Genomic DNA, 19,997 nt, shown 5'->3' with positions numbered 1-19,997 from the left:
ATCATTCATGTGATCAGTCCTGTAACAGAAATCTGAAACTTCTAAAAGCTTTGGGAATACTATTTTTGGAATGCAAATAAATGAAACTAGTTGCAGTTTCTCTTAGAATGAAGGAACTGAGCAATGTTGGCATGAATATGTGCTGTGTCTTCCTTACAAAGTATGTGAAATTCTCTCTCTTTCTCTCTCTCTGTAGTAGACTATACATAGGCATGTTACAGACTGCCAAAATAAAGCTGCTTCGGGTCTCTTTGGAGGTATGCTGTTTAAATGATGCATGCATCCTAAGAATCCGGAAGCTGCACTCCAGTGCTTAGGAATGGAGTGTGGCTTTGGTGCAACCTTCGGACTTTTAGGACCCATGCATCATTTAAATAGCATACCCCCAAAGAGACCCGAAGCAACTTTATTTTGGCAATCTGTAACAGGCCACAGATATTTTGGTTCATACTTTGGGTTTAACATATACTGAATATTGATACTAGTCTGTAAAAGACTCAAGGACAATATCACAGTACACTGTTACAGCACTATTATTCAGTGATATATCAAAGTCTTTTACTCTAATTCTCAAGTCAAATCTCAAGTCTCTACCTTCAAGTATCAAGTTGAGTCTCAAGTCCTTGCAAGATACTTTCAAGCCAAGTCTCAAATCAAATCTCAAGTCTGGAAGCCAACTTTAACAGAAAAAAAGGAGATGGTAGTGGTGGCAGTGTCTTTTTTTGGGGGGAGGGGGTAGTAGAGTTTCAATAACTAGGAAATTGGGAAGACATGTACACATAGATTATCATAAGCAATTTACCAAGATACAGTAACATTTTTAGAAAAATTAGTTGTACTCAATAGCTTGTCCCCACTCCACCTCACAGGAGCCATCTAAATCTTTTCCTAGGAGCATCAGGCAAGACATGGGGTGTGTTTTTCAGAGGAGACCAGCCAACATGTTAGGCTGAGGCAGGGGTCTACAAGAAGTGTTGGCTTGCCTTATGGCAAATGTAATGTACTACCTCTGTCACATGACTGGTAGGCAAAAAGCAGTGTGATGAAAGGGTTGTTCAAAGGAGGAAAATTGTTTTCTGTTCCATATTGTTTCTGGATGAAGTTAAGCCACCAAGTCGATTGCTGAAAAATATACAAATTTTGAGTTGAGTTGAGTTAGTGCATCAATTTTTGCATAGTTGAACCTGAGTCAAGTCATTGAAGTGACTTGAGTCTGACTCAATCAAGTAGAATCTACATCACTGCTATTATTCCACTTGGACTGCTGTGACTTTCTCCTGTGGAATCCTGGGATTTGCAATTTAGGGAGCGGCATTTAAAATTCTCAGTCAGGGCGCTCTTAGGCCTTACTAAACTACAAACCTCCAGAAAGGAGGCACACATAGCAGTTAAAGTGGAATAATAGCATTATAACAGTGTAGTGTGATACTGACCTCAGAATTGTGAGTTCCATGGTCGCTATTATATACTGGGGAAATCAGAGGTGAAAGTTAGTTCATTAGTTCTTTAATGAGACAAGGCCATGCAACTCACCTTAGGTTGCAGATATGACAGGGTAAAATTAGATCAAGAATTGCAAAGTATCCAATTATTTAGCTTACTGTTAACATTTTTGCCATCATGGTGAGCACCATCAGGATGTTCTGCCTTAAGTATCAAAAATCTTCAGCTATCTCTGGCTTTTTGTGAAGCATCTCATGTCTGTCTTGTGGCCTGTGAATTTAGCAATGTCAGGAGCAGTTTCTTGCCAGATTAGGCTAAATGTCCTTCCTGCCCTTGATTGTCTACCCTAACAAGAAGGAATTTACTGTGTCAGGAGTGGGCAGAGTGCAGCCCACAGGCCACCTGCATTCCTTGGGACCCCTAAGCGCAGCCCCAAATGCCCACAGACTCCCCCCTTCCCAATTTATATTTTAAGGAAAATTTCGGGGTGATTTTTTTCTCTCTTTTATTTAGCTCTTAAACTATTTGAAAATGTGGTGTACCTTTCTTAACAAAGTGCCAAAGACTGAGCATAGGATCCTCTGCCTGGGGGAGAATATGCTTTTGACCTAAAATGTGATCTCTTTGTAAATACCATTGCCTCACTTTTCCCCAAAGAGTGGGACTCAAGGCATCTTACAGATTTAAACAAGTTCAGGGTGAGTCTCCCTTATCTAGAATTCCGAAATCCAAATACTCCAAAACCAAAGTTGTCAACATAGGTGGTTGACATAGTGAGATATTTGCTTTCTCATAGTTCATTGTAAACAAATGTTTGTTTCCTCCACAAAATTATTAAAAATATTATGTATAAAATTACCTTCAGGCTATCTGTATAAGGTATATATGAAACGTAAATGAATTTGATGTTTAGACTTGGGCCCCACCTACAAGATGTCCCTTTATGTATATACAGATATTCCAAAATCCAAAAAATTCTGAAATCCAAACCACTTCAGGTCCCAAGCATTCTTGGGATGGCACAAAAGAGGAACACCACAATGAAAAGGGGAGACTCATCCTCTACAGTACATAGCTGTACAAATACAGTACAGTGGACTAGGGTTTGGTTCCAAGATCCTTCATGGATAACAAAATCCATGGATGCTCAAGTTTAATATACTGACACAGCAAAATAGTTTTCCTTATAAAAAATGGAAAATCAAGGTTTGATATTTGAAATTTATACTTTTTTGAACATTTTCAAACTGTGGATGCTTGAATCCATCTCTAAAAAATCAGTGTATAAGAAGGGCTGACTGTATACCTAATAACTTGCAAAATATCGACATTAAAATAGTATTAATCTGTTTTTACCACATTAGAACAATTTAAAACATGCAATTAAAAATACAGTTAAAACTAAGACTGTAGTTAATGGTTGATGTATGATGGTTAATAACTTCACCAGGGACTTTCCTCTGTGACACCACAGAGAGGGTCAACCATGTTTGACCCTGGGATAGTCCTGATATACTCTGTGAGTGGTGGCTTGTTCTCCCCTCAACTATAAGAAAAGCAATGTGAGAAGCAGGCCTATTGTGCAGATGTCTTTCTCCACCGCCCAAAAAGAAGTGGAATATCTTAAGACCTAAAGGATTTGTGCACTGACCTTTTGTCTGTGCTCTGTGTGGGATATATTTGCACATACAGATGCCAGACATTGGCTGTCATGCCTCCCTGCACAGAAACAATACCCAATGGAGTGGTTTCCAAGCCAACTGTTACTCCAAGATCCATCCTCCTTTTATCCCTCCCCCCACCTTTTCTGATACCAGGTTAATATAAAAAACACTGTCTAAGGCATGTAGAAACGAGGATATCCCCGGTACAGGAAAACAGTTATACCATATAGGAAGATCCAGAACCATATTTGGGGATCCAGGGGCTCAGCATGGGGAAGCAGAAGAGCATGTAGCCACGGAGAGACTTAACAGGATCAAAATCTACACAATTCTTTTGCTGATGGGAGCAATTAGGGATGCTATATCTTGTGTTTACAAGTGGGAGAATTTTGCTTTGTCCAGGGAGATTTGTGTCGATTCCCAACTTTCCTTCCCATTCTTCTCTCCGGGGAAAAACCACTCTGATACCAAATTCTGCCCCAGGATAGATTTTACAGTATAAATATGCCTACTTGGACTCTTTCAATTTGATCTTGCTTGAAGTCAGAGACCCTTTTTGTCTATATGTTGCTTGACGTCTCAGCTTGCTGGCCACTCCACTTCATGATATCCTCCACTTCTGGAATTGTTATAGTATTGCCCTCTGCATGCCTTCAAATTCAGTATCTGTTACCATCTTCTATGTCATTACTTCTTGGATGTGTGCATGAGAGAGTGTCTTTGTGTGAACGGATGGTGACCACCTTCTGATTAATAAATAAAATTAATTTGAACCTTGCACCCTGGAGTTCAGTTTTTGGATCTGGTTTACACAGGCTAGATCCCTGTTTTAACCGATCCAAGTCCTCTTGCTGCTTTTCATTGAGCTAACAAAATCCCCCCATTGAATATTAATTGTGGGTGCCCTCCTGGGACCATGGCATTTGGGTAATACAGCTCTTAAAGGAACGTGACAGATGCTGAGTGTTGCTACTGTGCAATGTAGTAAGTGTTTCTTTTGCCCAGTCTTCTTCTTGCTGTAGAACCTAGACATCATTAAAGATTACTGTTCTGTTCATTTTATTTCTAATGCGTGTTCAAAAATTTATGACGAACAAAAGAAATCATTTGTCTCCACTGTAAGACCTGTTGTTGGAGCAGAAAGATGTTGTAAGAGTTTCTATATAATCCTTTCCTCTTGGTGTTTTGTCTTCTCTTGAGGTCAGATTTGTATATGGTGGATTTGTATGTAGAGTTTATAGGATGGCACCTTTTGTGAAGGTGACATGCTTCTGGAAATGGAATTCATGTGGCATAGCTTTAATATTTAAAATGTAATATCAGTGCAGTACATTGTACCTCAAGGTATTCCCACTTCTGAATCACAATATCAGATGAGGAGCAGAAAGCAGCTTTACTTCAAGTGAGGAATGTTTTAAATATTTATATAAAGAAAAATGAAAAATAAAATAAAACAGCTGTTTGTGTTTAGTACCATGTTTTTAAAAAGATGCATACCTTTTTAAAAAAGCAGAAGAAGGTACAGTCGACCCTCCCTGTGAATAGATTCTGCATCCAAGGATTCAATGATCCATTGCTTGAAAATATCTCCCCCCCCCTCCTTTACTTTGTTCTTGTTGTGTGGCTTCAAGTCATTTCTGACTTATGGCGACCCCAATTTACCACACCATACAATAAACTTTGCCATTTTGAGCATCCATGGATTTTGGTATCTACGGTGGGAAGGGGCCTGGAACCAAACTCCAACAGATATTAAGGGCCCACTGTAATACTGTTTGCCACCTTTGTTGACAACTAGTTTTCCATCTGGAATATATTCTGAATTTAGCTAAGAGCTGAGAGGACTCAGGAATTTGTGCTTTCCTCCCACTACTGCCTTTTGTCACTCCATAGTCCCCAACAATACCAATAGGGGCTTTATTTGAGTTGCATGCTGTGTTCTTAGCCATTCATTTTCATTTGTGAGCCACGGAAAGAAGGTGTAAGGAGCATAACAACAAAAAAATTATAGAACTCTAAAGTAGATGTACATTTAGGGGAAATTGGAAACAGCTTTTGCCCTCCAGGTAAAGGGGAGTGGGGCTGGGATTAGATTGAGAAGACTGTGATAAAGAGTTATAGTTTATCTCTTACAGTGTTGTGGTGCTAATCAGTCATCCTTTCTTCTCTCCTGCCTCTTGCAGGTATACTTTCCCCTTCTATCGGATCTCTTGATGTCATATCTCATATGACCATCATGCTAAAGCTCAGAGAGTTAAACAGGCTTTTTCCCACTTAAGAGAATGTCTGCAGTGGATAGTAATGGAAAATTATTTAGGATGGATCTGATTAAATCCTCAGGGTATTAGTTGCCTGTTCCAACTGGTAAATAATGACGGAGACCTTTGCCAGGCATGCTGGTGTCACTCCAGTGTATTGCCCTGGTGGTGCAGTGGTTAAATTCATGTACTGCAGCCACTCACAAACCATAAGGTTGTGAGTTCAATGCCAGCCAGGGGCTCCAGGTTGACTCAGCCTGGCATCCTTCCATAGGTTGCTAAAATGAGTACTCAGCTTGTTGGGGGCAATTAGCTTACACGTTGTAAACTGCTTACTACATCGGTAAGTAATATAGAAATGTACGTGCTATTGCTAGACTGTATATTTATTATTCAATTTTTCCTTTCCAGGGTAATTCAAATAGCATTGCTTCCGTGGATGTTTCAGCTGGTTTTGTTGGGCTAGACAACTACGTAGAAATCCCAGCAATCTTCCTAACAGGATTTGCAACATATTCAGGACCTTTGCTGTGGGCAATTCATTTGCTGTGCTATTTGAGTTCTGAAGTTCACAGGTAATACTTTCTAAACTGATTATGACTTATGAATAGTCCTGAATATTTAACATCATATCCCTTGAATTTTAACCATTGTAGCCCATGTTCCAGTGAACTAGCAAACTCAGGAACAAAATAGACAGGGTGTGTGTCTATACTGCACACACAGCATGATACCATTTTAACTGTCATGGTTCTGTCCCAGAATCCTGGGGTCTGTAGTTTGGTGAGGGTCTTAGAATTCCCTAAAACACCACCCTGAACTACAGTACTACAGTTCTCTGACAAAGAATTCAAAATACCTCATCAAAATACAAATCCCAGGTTTTGGAAGTGTGTGGTCTCTCTCTTGGTTTGGCAGAGAAACTGAATAATTTACAGGTGAGGATGAGCAGATGAACAGGACAGTTGTCTCCTTATTTTTAAGGTTTGGAGAAAGAAAGACTTAAAGATTGCTGGTTACCTGGGCAGGGGCAGAGTTGTAGAATTTGCAAAGAAGAGAGTGGTTTGTTCAGGGAAGAGGTAATCCTGTATTCTTGCTGAAACCTCCTTACTGATACTTCTCCAAGACTCCATATCAGTTTTACAGAGGAGTTGCACCAGGAATGGGAATCTTTCCCCCTCAGAGATGTGCAGTCCTCTAGAGGAAATTAGGCTTATACATGGATCCTGTTCAGACAATATATTTTTATAAGTTCAGGGAGAGAACCAGCCCTCCCTATTCCCAGCCTCCTTGTGTGACAGGGAAGGTCTGCAAAGATCCTGTAACTATGCTGAAGATAACATCATTATAAAGTCTGTGTGGTTGTTAGCCCTGACTCATAGGGGTTCCCAGTCACAGGGATCTTTGTAACCTTGATTATTCAAATACAGTTACAGCACATTGGCAGACATTCCCTAGCACTATGAGGGAGGCCAGCAGTGTGGAGGAGCAGGCTGGAGTGCATGTTTGCCTCTGTGCTCTTTCAAAAAGTAATGCTTGAATAGGGCTAAGATTGCTCTCAGAGGAACCCATCATGTGTGCAGGTAAACAAAGTGTGCTGCAGGTGAAGTCAAATATGGCTTAATCCTCCCTGCCTTGTTTACTACCAAATGGAAGAAAAAGGCTGGGATAATGAAAGGGAATGTGGGATTAGTCCTTTAAAATACAAGCACCATCCTGTTCTAGCTTATGGTCCTGAAGTTTCCCACTTCTATGTTTTCCTTTAATGTTTAGCTTGGTGTTAAGTGAAATGGGTGACTTAAAGATGAAGGTGAATTGTTTCATGAAAGCAAAGGATAGGGTAGGTGGATGAACACCAGTTGACTAGTCACAAATGCTATTGCAAAGCTGCACCACTGGTAACATGATAGTATAAGTGGGGTTATGGGAGGACAAAGACAAAGAGAAGAATCCTTTTTTCATGTTCACTTTCTTATTCCATTTCTTAGCTACCTGTTGTTTATTCCCACTTGTCCCATTATCTGAGCTTTTGCCCAGTTTAAATTGGGCAAGTCTAAAGCCTTTCAGCAGTGCTAGCTTGGTGTTTAGGGCAAGTAATTCTTTTTCCTCAAGCAGTGCAGGGAGGTACTGTGGTAGAGAGAATTTCCTTATCTATAAGCTTGCTGTGTGCCTTCTTTTCCGACTTACACCAGCCCTAAGGTGACCCTGTCGTGGGGTTTTCGTGATAAGATTTGTTCAGAAGAGTTGCCATTGCCTTTCTCTGAGAGAATGTGACTTGCCCAAAGTCATCTAGTGAGTTTCCATGGTTGAGTGGGGATTTGAAAGCTAGTTTCCAGAACTGTAGCCCAGTGCTCAAACCACTACACCACACTGGCTGTCATCTATTCCCTTACACTTTGGATATAGAAGAAATAGAGAAGGAGCTGTTGGGAGGGGACCTCCTTTTTTAACCACTTGGGAATTTGAATTTAGGAAACTAAGCTGTTATTTGAGCTGGCAAAGAGATATATAGGTAGGGACCCCCTAAAGGTCTGGTAAGTGGATCCATGCACACCCTAGCCCTGAGCCTTGTTGGGCAGCCCTGATCTTGTACTTAAAATAGAGGTTGCTATGCCAGCTTGTGCTGATGGAAGCTGCTCTTCTAACAAAACCCAGAAAGTTGAATGTCCCATGTCACTTACTTTAACAAGAAGCTCACTCTGCTATGTCTTCTATTTCCTATAACCACCAGCCAGCCATCCTGGCTGAGAAAGACCAGTCTTCTTAGAGACCTAAAGGCAGGAGCGGTTTAAAAAAATGTTTTATTGTTTCAGATTTCTCATTTTATGAGTGAAAGTAGTTTTATGAGGCAGTAGCAAGGATTGATTACTTTCTTGAAGCTTTTACTTTGGAAATCAGCCTTGCATTTTAAGGCTAATTCTCACTGAGGTAATAAAGCTGTGTATAGGTTGTAACCCTACAGATTGTAGCTGGCAGTTCATGTGACTAACAAAAATAAAATAAAATGGAAGAATACTGCGTGACAATATTTCCCCCAATATAGCAATTTTCAGTGTGGATATAATTTAAAAAAAGATGTGGAAGAGCTACAAATCCTGTTTGTAGCATCATTGCTACAATTCAGATACCTTGCAAGGAAAATCAAGCCCAAGTCTTCTGTCCTCTGAGATGGAGTTTCCTCTGACACTTCATTCTCTGCATGAGTTGGGTCAAACGTATTTCAGGAGGAGCATTTCGCATTTGAGAATTGCAGCTAGGTACGAGATTCTAGGAACTGTAGTCCAGCTAAGTAACTTTTCTTTTCTATTTACTATAATAAAACATACAAAACGTATAACATATAGTATGTAACAATATATAACAATACATCAAATAACACAAAAGATTACTTATCGATTTACATCCAAATTGTTACCTGACTTCCAAAATTACAAGCATTTATCTTTAATTACTTATTATTTTAAGTATCTCATTCTATTTCTATTTATCCCAAGAAAAGAAAGCACTTATTTGCCCTAGCTGAGTAACTTTTCCAAGTTCACACAGAGGCAATTCTGCTGCTTTAGAATTACAAGCTGAATAAGTCCAGTTGAACTCTTCCTGGAAGATTCTCTCTCGCTCGCTCACTCTTTTCTTCTTTTTTGCAAAAGATGTGAAATAGATAGCTTTGTAAACTTAAATCTGTTTTTATACTTAACCTAAGCAGCCTTTTTTTTGTGTGTGTGTAGTTGTTGGCTGTAGTTGTACTTGAGAAATTTATGTGAAGAAATGTTTGATTTTGTTATACAGTTTTTATACATGCAACCAAGATGGCTGGACAGACAGTGATACATTAACCAGAGCTTAGAAAGGATACCCTTTGGGACTACAGCTCCCAGAATCTCCCAGCCTTTATTATGAGTAGCCATGCTGACTACAGAATTCCAGCAAGTGGAAAATTTCCAAACTCTGGTATTAACTATGTTCCAGGCTACTCTTGTTGATATTTGAAAGCTTGCCAGGGTTTCTCACTGTGGGAGGATCAGTAATGAAAGGCAGTTTGCTGCCTCCACAGTTCTCAAAGGAGTTTTGGCTGTGTACCAGGGTACCTTTACAATTCATGCAGTATGACAGAAATGCCTACAATTCTTCAGGCATTTTTTTCTCTATCAGTTTCTTGGTTGAGGAGTAGGGGAGTTACAGCTGCCAGCCATTGTCTCAACTCCTGGCTCCCACCACTCCATCAGTCCATGTCTGCCAGTTGCAGACATGTCAGTTGCTTTTGAAGCCCAATTCAGAGCGTTGATTCCAGCCTTTAAGCCCTATGTGGCTTGGGGCCTGGTCCCCTGACGCAGTGGACTGCCTTTCACTTTGTGAACCTGTCTGCATATTAAAGCCATAAGAGAGTTCTTCTTGGGAATACATTTCTGATTTATGGCAATCCTAAGGCAAACTTGTCCTTGGATTTTCTGGGGTTGAGAGTGTGTGCCATGCCCAAAGTCAACCAATGGGTTTCTGTGGCTGAGTGGGGAATCAAACCCTGGTCTCCAGAGTTCAAAGTGCTGTCCATGACCTATAAAGCCCTACACAGCTCAGGTCCAGACTATCTGAAAGAGCATATCTCCCAATACAAGCCTGCAAGGGCCCTAATATCTTCAGGGTAAGGCTTTCTTTTGTTCCCTTGATTGATGAAAGAGCCTTTTCAGTGGCTGTTCCCATCTCTGGAATGACCTTCGCCGGGAGGAAAATACATTTTTATTCAAGCAGGCCTTTAATATATTGTAGTATCAGGGTGGCTTTTATACAATTTGTGTGCTTTAGATAGATTTTTAAAAACTTTTGTATGTTTTGTGTTATTTTATGCCATTTTTAGCTAAATAAATTTAATTTTTTGGGTCCCTTTCTGGGAGAAAGATGGTATAGAAATGAAATGAAATGAAATTGAACGAACGAACGAACGAACGAATGAATGAATACACCACACTGGCTCTCGTATGGAGACTATAAAGCAATATAATCTTCATCGGTATCAGTGATCACAGTATTTGCAGCAGATCTTTCAAAAAATTTTCCTTCCTGATATTGAAACAGTGGAGATTATCGCACTGCGTTCTGAGACCGTTCTCATCACGTGATGAGAACGGAACGCATTTGAGTATACCGCACGTATGTGTTCCAATCGGGTTCTCAGAACGCTTAAATGTGTTCCAAATGTGTTCCAGGAGGGTACAGATATGAATGTGTTCCCAGAGAGCTGAAACGGGATGAGAACGTTCCAACAGAAGTGTGTGCGATATTCTTATGTGTTCTCAAATCCGTTCTCTCATTCCTCCGTCTCCTGATTGGCTGAAAGAATGACAGGCAGGGAGGGAGGCAGGCAGGCGAGCGACTCCAGTGAGGGAAGGGGTGTGTGTGTGAGGGGGGAAAGAAGGAGGGAGGGAAGGGAGGAAAGTTGGGACAAGTGAGAGAAGAGGAAAGAAGGGAAAGAGAGAGAAAGAGAGAGGGAAACAGGGGGGCCAGAGCAGAGAGCAAGAGGGAGAGGGTCTGGCTGCTTCTGCGGGGGCCTCTAGTGTCATGTCCAGCGGGGCTCCTGTGCTGGCAGCCTGCAGGAGGCAAGGATGGCACGGATGCCCAGGACCTTCTCCTCCTTCCCTCCAGGAAGGAACCCACAAAAGCTCCTCTGTTTGGAGCAACACACAAAAGCAAGCAAACAACTCCCAGAATTCCATAGCAAAGAGCCAGACAAGAATTAAAGCAGGGAGGGAAGCTCACAGGCCCCACCTGGAATATTGTGTCCAGTTCTGGGCACCACAATTCAAAAAGGAGCGTGTCCAAAGGAGGGCGACTAAAATGGTGAAAGGTCTGGAAACCATGCCCTACAAGGAACGACTTAGGGAGCTGGGGATGTTTAGCCTGGAGAAGAGAAGATTAAGAGGTGATATGATAGCCCTGTTTAAATATTTGAAGGGATGTCACATTGATGAGGGAGCAAGCTTGTTTTCTGCTGCTCCAGAGACTAGGACCCGGAGCAATGGATGCAAGCTCCAGGAAAAGAGATCCCACTTCAATATTAGGAGGAACTTCCTGAGAGTAAGGGCTGTTTGACAGTGGAACACACTCTTTCCTCAGAGTGTAGTGGAGTCTCCTTCCTTGGAGGTCTTTAAGCAGAGGCTGGATGGCCATCTGTTGGGGATGCTTTGATTGTGATTTCCTGCATGGCAGAATGGGGTTGGACTGGATGGCCCTTGTGGTCTCTTCCAACTCTATGATTCTATGATTCTATGAAGGCACACATTACATGCGCACACACACAGGAGGCAAAAGGCTGACAAGCAGCCAAAATGGGGAATTGGGATGACAGCAGAGGACTCTTCTTTTCTAACCGGTTTAAAGAGCTTCTTTTCTAACCGGTTTAAAGAGCTGCTATGGCTGCCGGGGCTCTGCCCTTGGCCCAGTCCCCTCCCTGGCAACTTGCTTTCCTTCAGCTTGAAGAGACCTGCATGGAGCTCCTCCTTCTTCCCAGCCTTGCAAAGGAGGTTTGGGATGTAACTTGCAAGGCTCATCTCTCCTCATTTCTCTTTCTCCCTGCCTTCCTCCCGATCCCTCCTTCTTCCCTCCCTTCCCTCCCTCCTCCTTTCCCCCCTCTCTCTCTCACACACACCCCTTCCCTCACTGCAGTCGCTCGCCTGCCTGCTTCACTGCCTCCCTGCCTGTCATTCTTTCAGCCAATCAGGAGACGGAGGCGGCCTTGGTGGAATATGTTCTCGGAACGGTTTCAGGAATCGCTGTGTGGTAAAATGCAGTTCTGATCACGTTTTGATCACGTTCTAGTTTACTAATGCAGTAATATCTGTTCCAGGAACGTTCTTATCACGTGATGATAGGAACGTTCTCAGAACGCAGTGCGATAATCTCCTGTGTTACCTCCAGAAACTCAGAGTGGCTTTGGATTGATCCTAAGACCACCAACAGTAGATATGTGGCAACTTGGGTTTCCAGTATGGATTTTATACCTACTCCCCATTAACTAAGAAGGATGTAAGAACCCCATTATAAGCCCCCACCAGCAAATCTGGTGGTAAGGAATGCTTTGACCAAATAAAAACTGAAAGTCATGAAAAAAAAAAGAAAAACTTAGTGTTTGATTTGAATTTTAAATGCAGTTGCTAGTCCCAACTTGTGACTACTAATTGGCTTTAACCCTCTTTATTTAAAAATACAGTGGTGCCCCGGGTTACGAAATTAATTCGTTCCGGGGCGCCGTTCGTAACCCGAAAAGCCTTCGCAAGCCGAATCGCCATAGCCGCTAATGGGGAAAAGCCGCGATTCCGTGTGAAATCGCGCAGAAAAGCACCAAAAGTTTTTTCGTAACCCGAAAAAACTTTCGCAACCCGGAACAATAATTTCCTATGGGTTTTTTTCGTATCCTGAAAATTTCGTAACCTGGGTATTTCGTATCCCGAGGTACCACTGTACGAATACTTCTTTTTTCAAGCCTACAATTCAGAGCAATCACCCAGGAATACAGCAAAATATTAATTGCTTTATGTCAGAATGGCAAATTTCCTGCTTGAACCACCTGATTAAACTCCCGATCTGTTCAGCTGCAAATATTGTTCAGGTTACTAAAGAAGAGCTTTCCATTTAATGGTGCAAGTGTTCCTTCTGCTTGTTGAAATATCACCACATAACTTAATTTCAACATAGGAAAGTTTCATTCCGTTTTAAGAAGGATATTGTTGAAGGCCCTTCCTCAAATTTGTATAAAAGTAGCCGGTTCAGTTCTTGCAGTGGCTGTAAAATTAACACAAAATTGTAAATTATTGTTTATTTTTAAAAATGGAAATACCTGATTGCCAATTCATGAGAGACATTGAGCTGTGTGTGCACATGTGTATGCGTGAATACACATATGTACATGTGAAAGAGAAATACAAAATTTAAAGGCAGTCACGCGTTGCAAACAAGCAGGATGTTGATTCTGTATTAAATTACATGAAAATAGGTTAATAACCAGGGAGAGGCTTAACATTGTCAAGTTAGGCATTTTGGTTCCTTGCTTCCTGAGTATCACAGCTGGGATTTTGATTAAATGCTGGAAGCAAAGTGACGGTTTTATATCTGCCACTCTAAGTGTTCTTAAAATTTTTGCTTTGGCTCCCCAGGGTTTGTTTGAAATCCCAACTGTGTTAATGAGGAAGGTGGAAGCCAAGCTTTTAACTAAACATTGTTAATTCAGGGTCTGGTCACTTGCTTATTTTCATATCTTTATCAACAGGTATTAATGGGTGCCTTTTTTGTACTCCTGGAGAAAGAGTGTCTGTTTTCTGATATAAGGCTGGCATGCCATATCTCTTTTGATAAATAAGACTCCAAAGTAATTTCCCTGTTTAGCATTCTGTTTTTGAATCTTCTCTTTCATATCCAGCTCAGCCTAAGAACAGATGAAAAAGCACTAACATGGAATTTTAATACCAACAATATGTTTAATGGATGTTACTGTGCACTGTCATTTGACCTAGTACAAGGCTTAGAGTAACAAATGGCCTTACTAGACATTTAGTTATTCACATTTAATATGTATAAAGCACCTCTTTATTCAAAAGATGCCAATTCAACATATTTTTCAATGTTCTTTACAACTGCATAAATGTCACCAGTGGTAGTCAGAGCCTATGGCTTACTAAGGGCAGAGAGGCACTGAAGTGGCAACCAAGCCTTTTACCTTATCCACAAGGAAGAGAAAACCACTTATTATGTGCAGTGTTGGGCTGTAATATCTTTCCCTCCCATTGTTCCTCTGCATCCATTAGTTTGGCAGTGGCTGGGCAGAACATGGTTGGCTAATGGTCCTTCCCTTCACTCCCAGGGAAAGTCCTCTAAGGCCATAGGCAAGATGGGGCAAACTTCTGTGCATGGATTCTGCAGATGCAGGATCAGTGAGGTTCATATTAGAAACAGTCAAAAATTTCCATCTCTTTCTTGAATGACTGCTTCCTGTCCCATTCCTCTGCTTTCAGTTTCCTAAAATTGCAATTAATTTTTGGTCTGGGAAACAAATTGCATTTGTCCCAACTGAGTTCAGTTGAAATTCCTCATGGAAAATGCTCATAAAGTTAGGTGGCTGTTGTTGTTGTATGCCTTCACATAGTTTCTGACTCATGGCAATCCTAAAGCAACCCTATCACATGGTTTTCTTGGCAAGATTTCTTCAGAGGGGGTTTGCCAGTACCTTCCTCTGAGGCTGAAAGAGTATGAGTTGCCTGAGGTCATCCAGTGGATTTCCACTGCCAAGTCAGGATTTGAACCCTGGTCACCAGAGTCATAGTACAGTGCTCAAACCATTACACCACACTGGCTTTTACCATATATACTCGACTATAAGTCGACCTCATGTATAAGTCGACTGCAGGTTTTGGGGGTAAAATTATGGATTTTGACATGACCCTTGGATAAATCGAGGGTAAAACGTAGGTTCATGCAACAAAGGACCTAAATGCACTCTTGCCTTTAATCAGGGGATGGTTTCCTTTTTAATAAGAGTTAAAAATAGTATTTACAGTGACCCGTGGATAAGTCGACTGAGGTTTTTGGAGTCAATTTTTTGACTAAAATTTCTAGACTAATACATGAGTATATACAGTAAGCAATGATTCTGACACAATTTGCCTGAAAGTAACTCCACTAAGAAGTATAGAGGTAGACAGGCAAGACAAACCCCTTAGAGCCCTGTCACTGGCACCACTTGCTGCATTATTGAATGCTGGGGAGGGAAACATACATTCTCAGATCGAAAGAGCAAGTGCATATCTTTGTCTGCTTCTTTCTTTCTTGAAGCAGTCATAATATTGTATTATGTATGCCAGAGGATCACAGAATAGCCAGAGCTACAGGAAGTCACAACACTCCAGCACTATCTTCCCAGTTTTTATAAATAAAAGTTTTATAAATAAAATGATGCATAGATTTTTAGCACAGGTTTCTGTAGATTGCATCTGCTCCTGATGGCTGTAGCGCACAAAGGCTTATGCCAAAAAAACCCACCATCCTTAAGATGCTATATGACCCTTCATTTTTCTCTTCGTTGTTGCAGGCTAACACAGCTGTTCCCCCTGAAATACAATATCCTAAATATAATATTGTACTGAAAGGTGTGAGATTATCTTTAGTATGTTTGTGATATTTACAATACAGATAAGAATGTGTAATGATAATTATTAATTACTAAATGGATCCAGATTGTCGCAATGATACCTAAAATAATCTGTTAGGTGTGAAGTCAAAGGCTTTCACTGCTGGCATCCATAGTTTTTTGTGGGTTTTTCAGACTGTGAGGCCATGTTCTAGAAGAGTTTATTGCTGACGTTTCACTAGCAGCTATGTCTCTGAAGATGCCTGCCACTGCTGCTGGCGAAACATCAGGAATAAACTCTTCTAGAACATGGACTCATAGCCCGAAAAACTACAAAAAAACTATATAATCTGTTAGGTTCTCTGTTTTGCAGATCATGTATCTGGGTGGCCTTCATGACTTTTGTGGGAGATAGAAAAGTTGAACCTGAAGGTCAGAGTGCAGTAGCTTAGGATCTTTGTCATATTTGATCATGAGTTGGGAAGACCCTATATGTAACCATAGTTGGTCTCCTATATCAAGATTTGGCATCCACAGATTCATACATCCACAGCTTGAAAATACTCATTTTTTTCTCCCAAAAATCAAACCTTGATTTTGCCATTTTATATAAGAGACATCATTTTAGTTTATATATAAAGAGACTTAGCATCTATAGTTTTTTGTATCCACAGGGGGACCTGGAACCAATCCCCAGTGGGTACCAAGGGCCCACTTTGCTTGATTCTCTATTTCTGAGAGTAAGGGAATACATTCCAGCCTTAAACTCCAGATTACAGTGACACTTTATGACTCTGATTGAAAATAGGGCTGGATTCTTCATTGCATTTAAAAAAAAAGCACTATTTTTAGACCTACAGAAAATTTTCCTCTGCTTGTATGCTTCTCATTAAATCCAGTGGCTAGTATATTCAGCGCTGCATCATTTAGTTTACCAAACACTTGGTTATTTCATCTCTGCAGACCTATCAGGCACCTACTGTGAATCTGAGAGATTGTCTGTGCATGTCTGATGCCATTTTGTATTACAAAGCCTGCAGCACATCGCGCCCTTCCCCAATCCTTTATTGAACTTAATAAGGTGGTTTTTGTGCAGTACACAGCCGCACCTCTCCTTGCAAAGCATAAATATGTTCTCCCAGGATGCAGAAACTGCATGTTGTCACAGTCCCATAACAGTCATCAGAGAATCATAAGATTTTTTTCAATCATAGTGTTAATGCTCTTCACGCACACTAGCACATGAAAGCTTTTTTAGCTGATTCTGGTTTATCAGCAGGTTAATAATGGAGAGAAGGAAGGCCTTGTAAAATACAACATGCAAGAAACATTGATTTACTTTATCACAGTGTTTTCTGTAACTTTTCTTTCCTGTAAGAAATGTGGGAATCTAGGAGTGGCTAATAAATGCTTTAGATAAATAAAACATCCAAAAGTGACACCAGTTTTAATACAGACTTAGACATATTCTGCATGTGTCAAAACTGAGGAAACACAGGTCTAAAATGATGATTGGAGAACAACTGAATGAATGAAGTTAACGGTTCCTTTTATATGTACATGCTGCTCTGTTCACTGGTTTACTTACCGTAATTAGGTTCTAACACACATGCACATATGCAACTAGCCTTTGTGCTAGTTGGTATATGCATAAATTATAATGTCACCCAAGAAGTTAGCCACTCCTTTGCACTTTAAGCTGAAATCAGTGATGAACTCTAGAGGTGTATATGGAATCTGTAGTGAAGTTGTTTGTTCCTTTAAAACTATTATCTTGAACCTGTGGTTTGGGGAAAGGGGGTTAGGGTGGAGTTCCCTTGACAAGTTGAACAAATAGAGTGAACTGCCTGTATTCTGTCAACCTTTGAAGAGCCAATTGGCAGGAGACCAACAGCAAGCAGGGAGCCAAATGGCCAAAGCTGAAATAGGTTAGGCTTTCTGCCAGCTTAGGTCACTACAATCTTGACTATTTAGTCTTTATTAATGAAGCAGGATGGGCCTGTCACCTTTTGGCAGTTAAAAGCAGATTTCTGCTTTCATGAAATGCAATAGGCCGTGGATGCTTCTGGCAAGAAGAAGAAGAAAAAGAAGTAGTAGTACAGTCTCTTTTTAGAGTAACTAAGTAGTAGAATATCTATAGTATTTGGCCTTGAGTATCAGATAGAATATTGTAATCTTGTATGAAATCTTGGAGTGGTGCTCTATCACCTTCTAGTTGCATCCAGTTCTACTTTAGTCTTGAGCAAAGGAAGCCAGTTGGGTGCCTTCCTCTACTTGAGTAGAACTTGGATTTGGAGATACCAGTTATGATTTTCTTTTTTTTAATAATAATAATAATAATAATAATAATAATAAACTGATCAGCTTACTTAGCCAGCTTTTAAATCCATTTTACAACCAGTTTGTGGCATAGTAGTTTGAGTGTTGGACCATGATCCTGGAGACCAGGGTTCGATTCCCATCTGAACCATGAAACCTTCTGGGTGACCTTAGGCAAGCCACATGCTCTCAGCCTCAGGGGAAGGCAAGAGCAGACCTCCTCTCAACAAATCTTGCCAAGAAAACTTCATTATAGGTTTACCTTAGGGTTGCCATAAATCAGAAACTACTTGAAGGCACAGAACAACAACAACAAACAGTAAGTCTAGAGAAAGATTAAGATAGGGATAGATTAAGGGAGAAGTTCCAATCATTGTGTCAGAAGGATAATATGAACAGAGAAGAATTTGTACTTGTTGCAGAGCCACCCAAATGATTTGATTAACTCATGTTTTGACTCTTCCTATTAAAAATGCCCTGTTTGCTACTGTAAGCTGCTAAGGTAGCAGTGGGAAAGACTAAGGGAGAGAGCTTGTACTGGAAGAGTTTAGACTACTAAGGTGTGTGTTGAAATTGCATTTACTCTTGACTGCAAATCTGTAGTCTATTGATCAATTGATTAAAAAATTCTGGAAAAAATGTTTTGAATAATACTGATAGTGGAGCTAACTATCATAGTGTAAGGAATGTTAAAATTAAATTTAAATATTTAAACAATTGTTAAAGGGAGAACAACTGTCTTTTGAGTTCCCACCCCCAATGGCATGACGGTAACTCTAGATGGGCATTCCTCTTGGGTCAAATGTGAAAGGCAAATATGTTGTGGCTCTTATTTGTGCTTTACAAATGATTGATAAACACTTGACCAGTTTGATTTTTAAAATAGTGGGCAAGTGAGGTGTTATGGTCCCCATCTCCCTCCTTCCCATCTTCTTTCATGTGTACATGATGCTAGTAGTAATATAGTTCTGAACACATAAAAGAAGATGTGAAGGAGGGAAATGGGGACCAAAACACCTCCCTTGTCCACCATTTTAAAAAATCAAAAATCTAAATTCACACTGGCGGGATACATACCGCCATTTAGTACGTCTTCTATACGTACTAGGGTTAGGAAGGGGCGGTGCTTCCGCACCCCCCTAACCCTAGTACGTATAGAATACGTACAAGATGGCGGCGCCCCTTCCACATGGGCGCCGCCATCTTGACGTACTGGACGCACAGCGTCCAGACGTGTCGCGCCGCTTGTGACGTAGCGAGCGCGCCCCTGGCGCCTCGCTACGTCGCAAACGCGACGGAAAAAGAAGCTCCATTTTGGAGCTTCTTTTTCGGTCCGCGCGGGAGTCGGGCCGTGTGAAGGCTCCGGCTCCCCCGCGGACCTACTGGCGGCGGCGGCAGACCGCCGCAAATCGGCGGTCTGTACCCCGCCACTGCCTCATAAAACTACTACAAGATCTTTCATACACTTTTGTTTCCATTTTCAGCTACAGTTCATGACAGTACAGCTGCTCTATAGTGTAATATTTGATCTAACATATAGCTATTCTCATTGATATCTGTGGATGATGATGGTTTGTAGTTTTGTGTGTTCTGTGTGTTTCACTTCATCTTGTGATCCTTGTTACAAACCTTAGACAAATTGATAGAGGATCAAGCTATCAATAGCTACTAGTCACCACGGCTAAGTATGTATGTCTTTTTAAAAAATTTCCAGGAGCAGCATAAATATAAGTTGCCCTTGAGAGGGTGGTGACTGTTGCTCCATGGCCTGCATTTGGGTTTCTCACTGGAACATATAGTTGGTTCCTGTGCAAAGGTGGCTGGGCAAGATATGCCTTTGTTTTGATTCAGCAAGAAGTCTGCTCACGTTCATATGTTAAAGGTTGAGTACTGAATCTAAACCTACTTAGTATATTTGTGGCAAAAATTCATCATGAGAACCTCCTGAATCATAGCTCAGTCTCTAGTCACAGCTCTTGTCATAGAAGAGATACATTTGGGTCAGAGGGGGCTTTTTTCCCTTCCCTGGCAATGCAGTTTCCTAGACATTGTCAGGATTTCAATCATTGACCACACTCTGCCTGACTTCAGTGTTTTACTCCATAGGGAGACCCACAGGAAGACCTTGTGAACTGAGTGTGATGTGCTTTGCATAGTTCCACACTGTTGTCATTTTTTAGTTATCCAAGAGCAAGATGGAAT

At 40.9% G+C, this 19,997-nt stretch overlaps 1 protein-coding gene across 4 annotated transcripts in view; it reads left to right on the top strand.

Annotated features, from left to right (window-relative positions):
• The window catches only part of PIGG (phosphatidylinositol glycan anchor biosynthesis class G (EMM blood group)), a 118,767-nt gene that overhangs the window by 45,390 nt on the left and 53,380 nt on the right, over positions 1-19,997 (top strand). For all 4 annotated transcript variants that reach the window (XM_089488678.1, XM_089488677.1, XM_089488680.1 and 1 more), the window contains exon 12: positions 5,777-5,940. In XM_089488678.1, the coding sequence (XP_089344804.1) occupies positions 5,777-5,940 (164 nt within the window). The remainder of the gene's footprint in view (positions 1-5,776; positions 5,941-19,997) is intronic.

The sequence above is a fragment of the Sceloporus occidentalis genome, unplaced genomic scaffold (assembly GCF_023333645.1).
Source record: "Sceloporus occidentalis isolate IW3139 unplaced genomic scaffold, rSceOcc1.0.p SCAF_1, whole genome shotgun sequence".
NCBI classification, from domain to species: Eukaryota; Metazoa; Chordata; class Lepidosauria; order Squamata; family Phrynosomatidae; genus Sceloporus; species Sceloporus occidentalis.
Note: the sequence above shows the minus strand (reverse complement) of the source record. Positions and strands in the feature narration are given on the sequence as shown.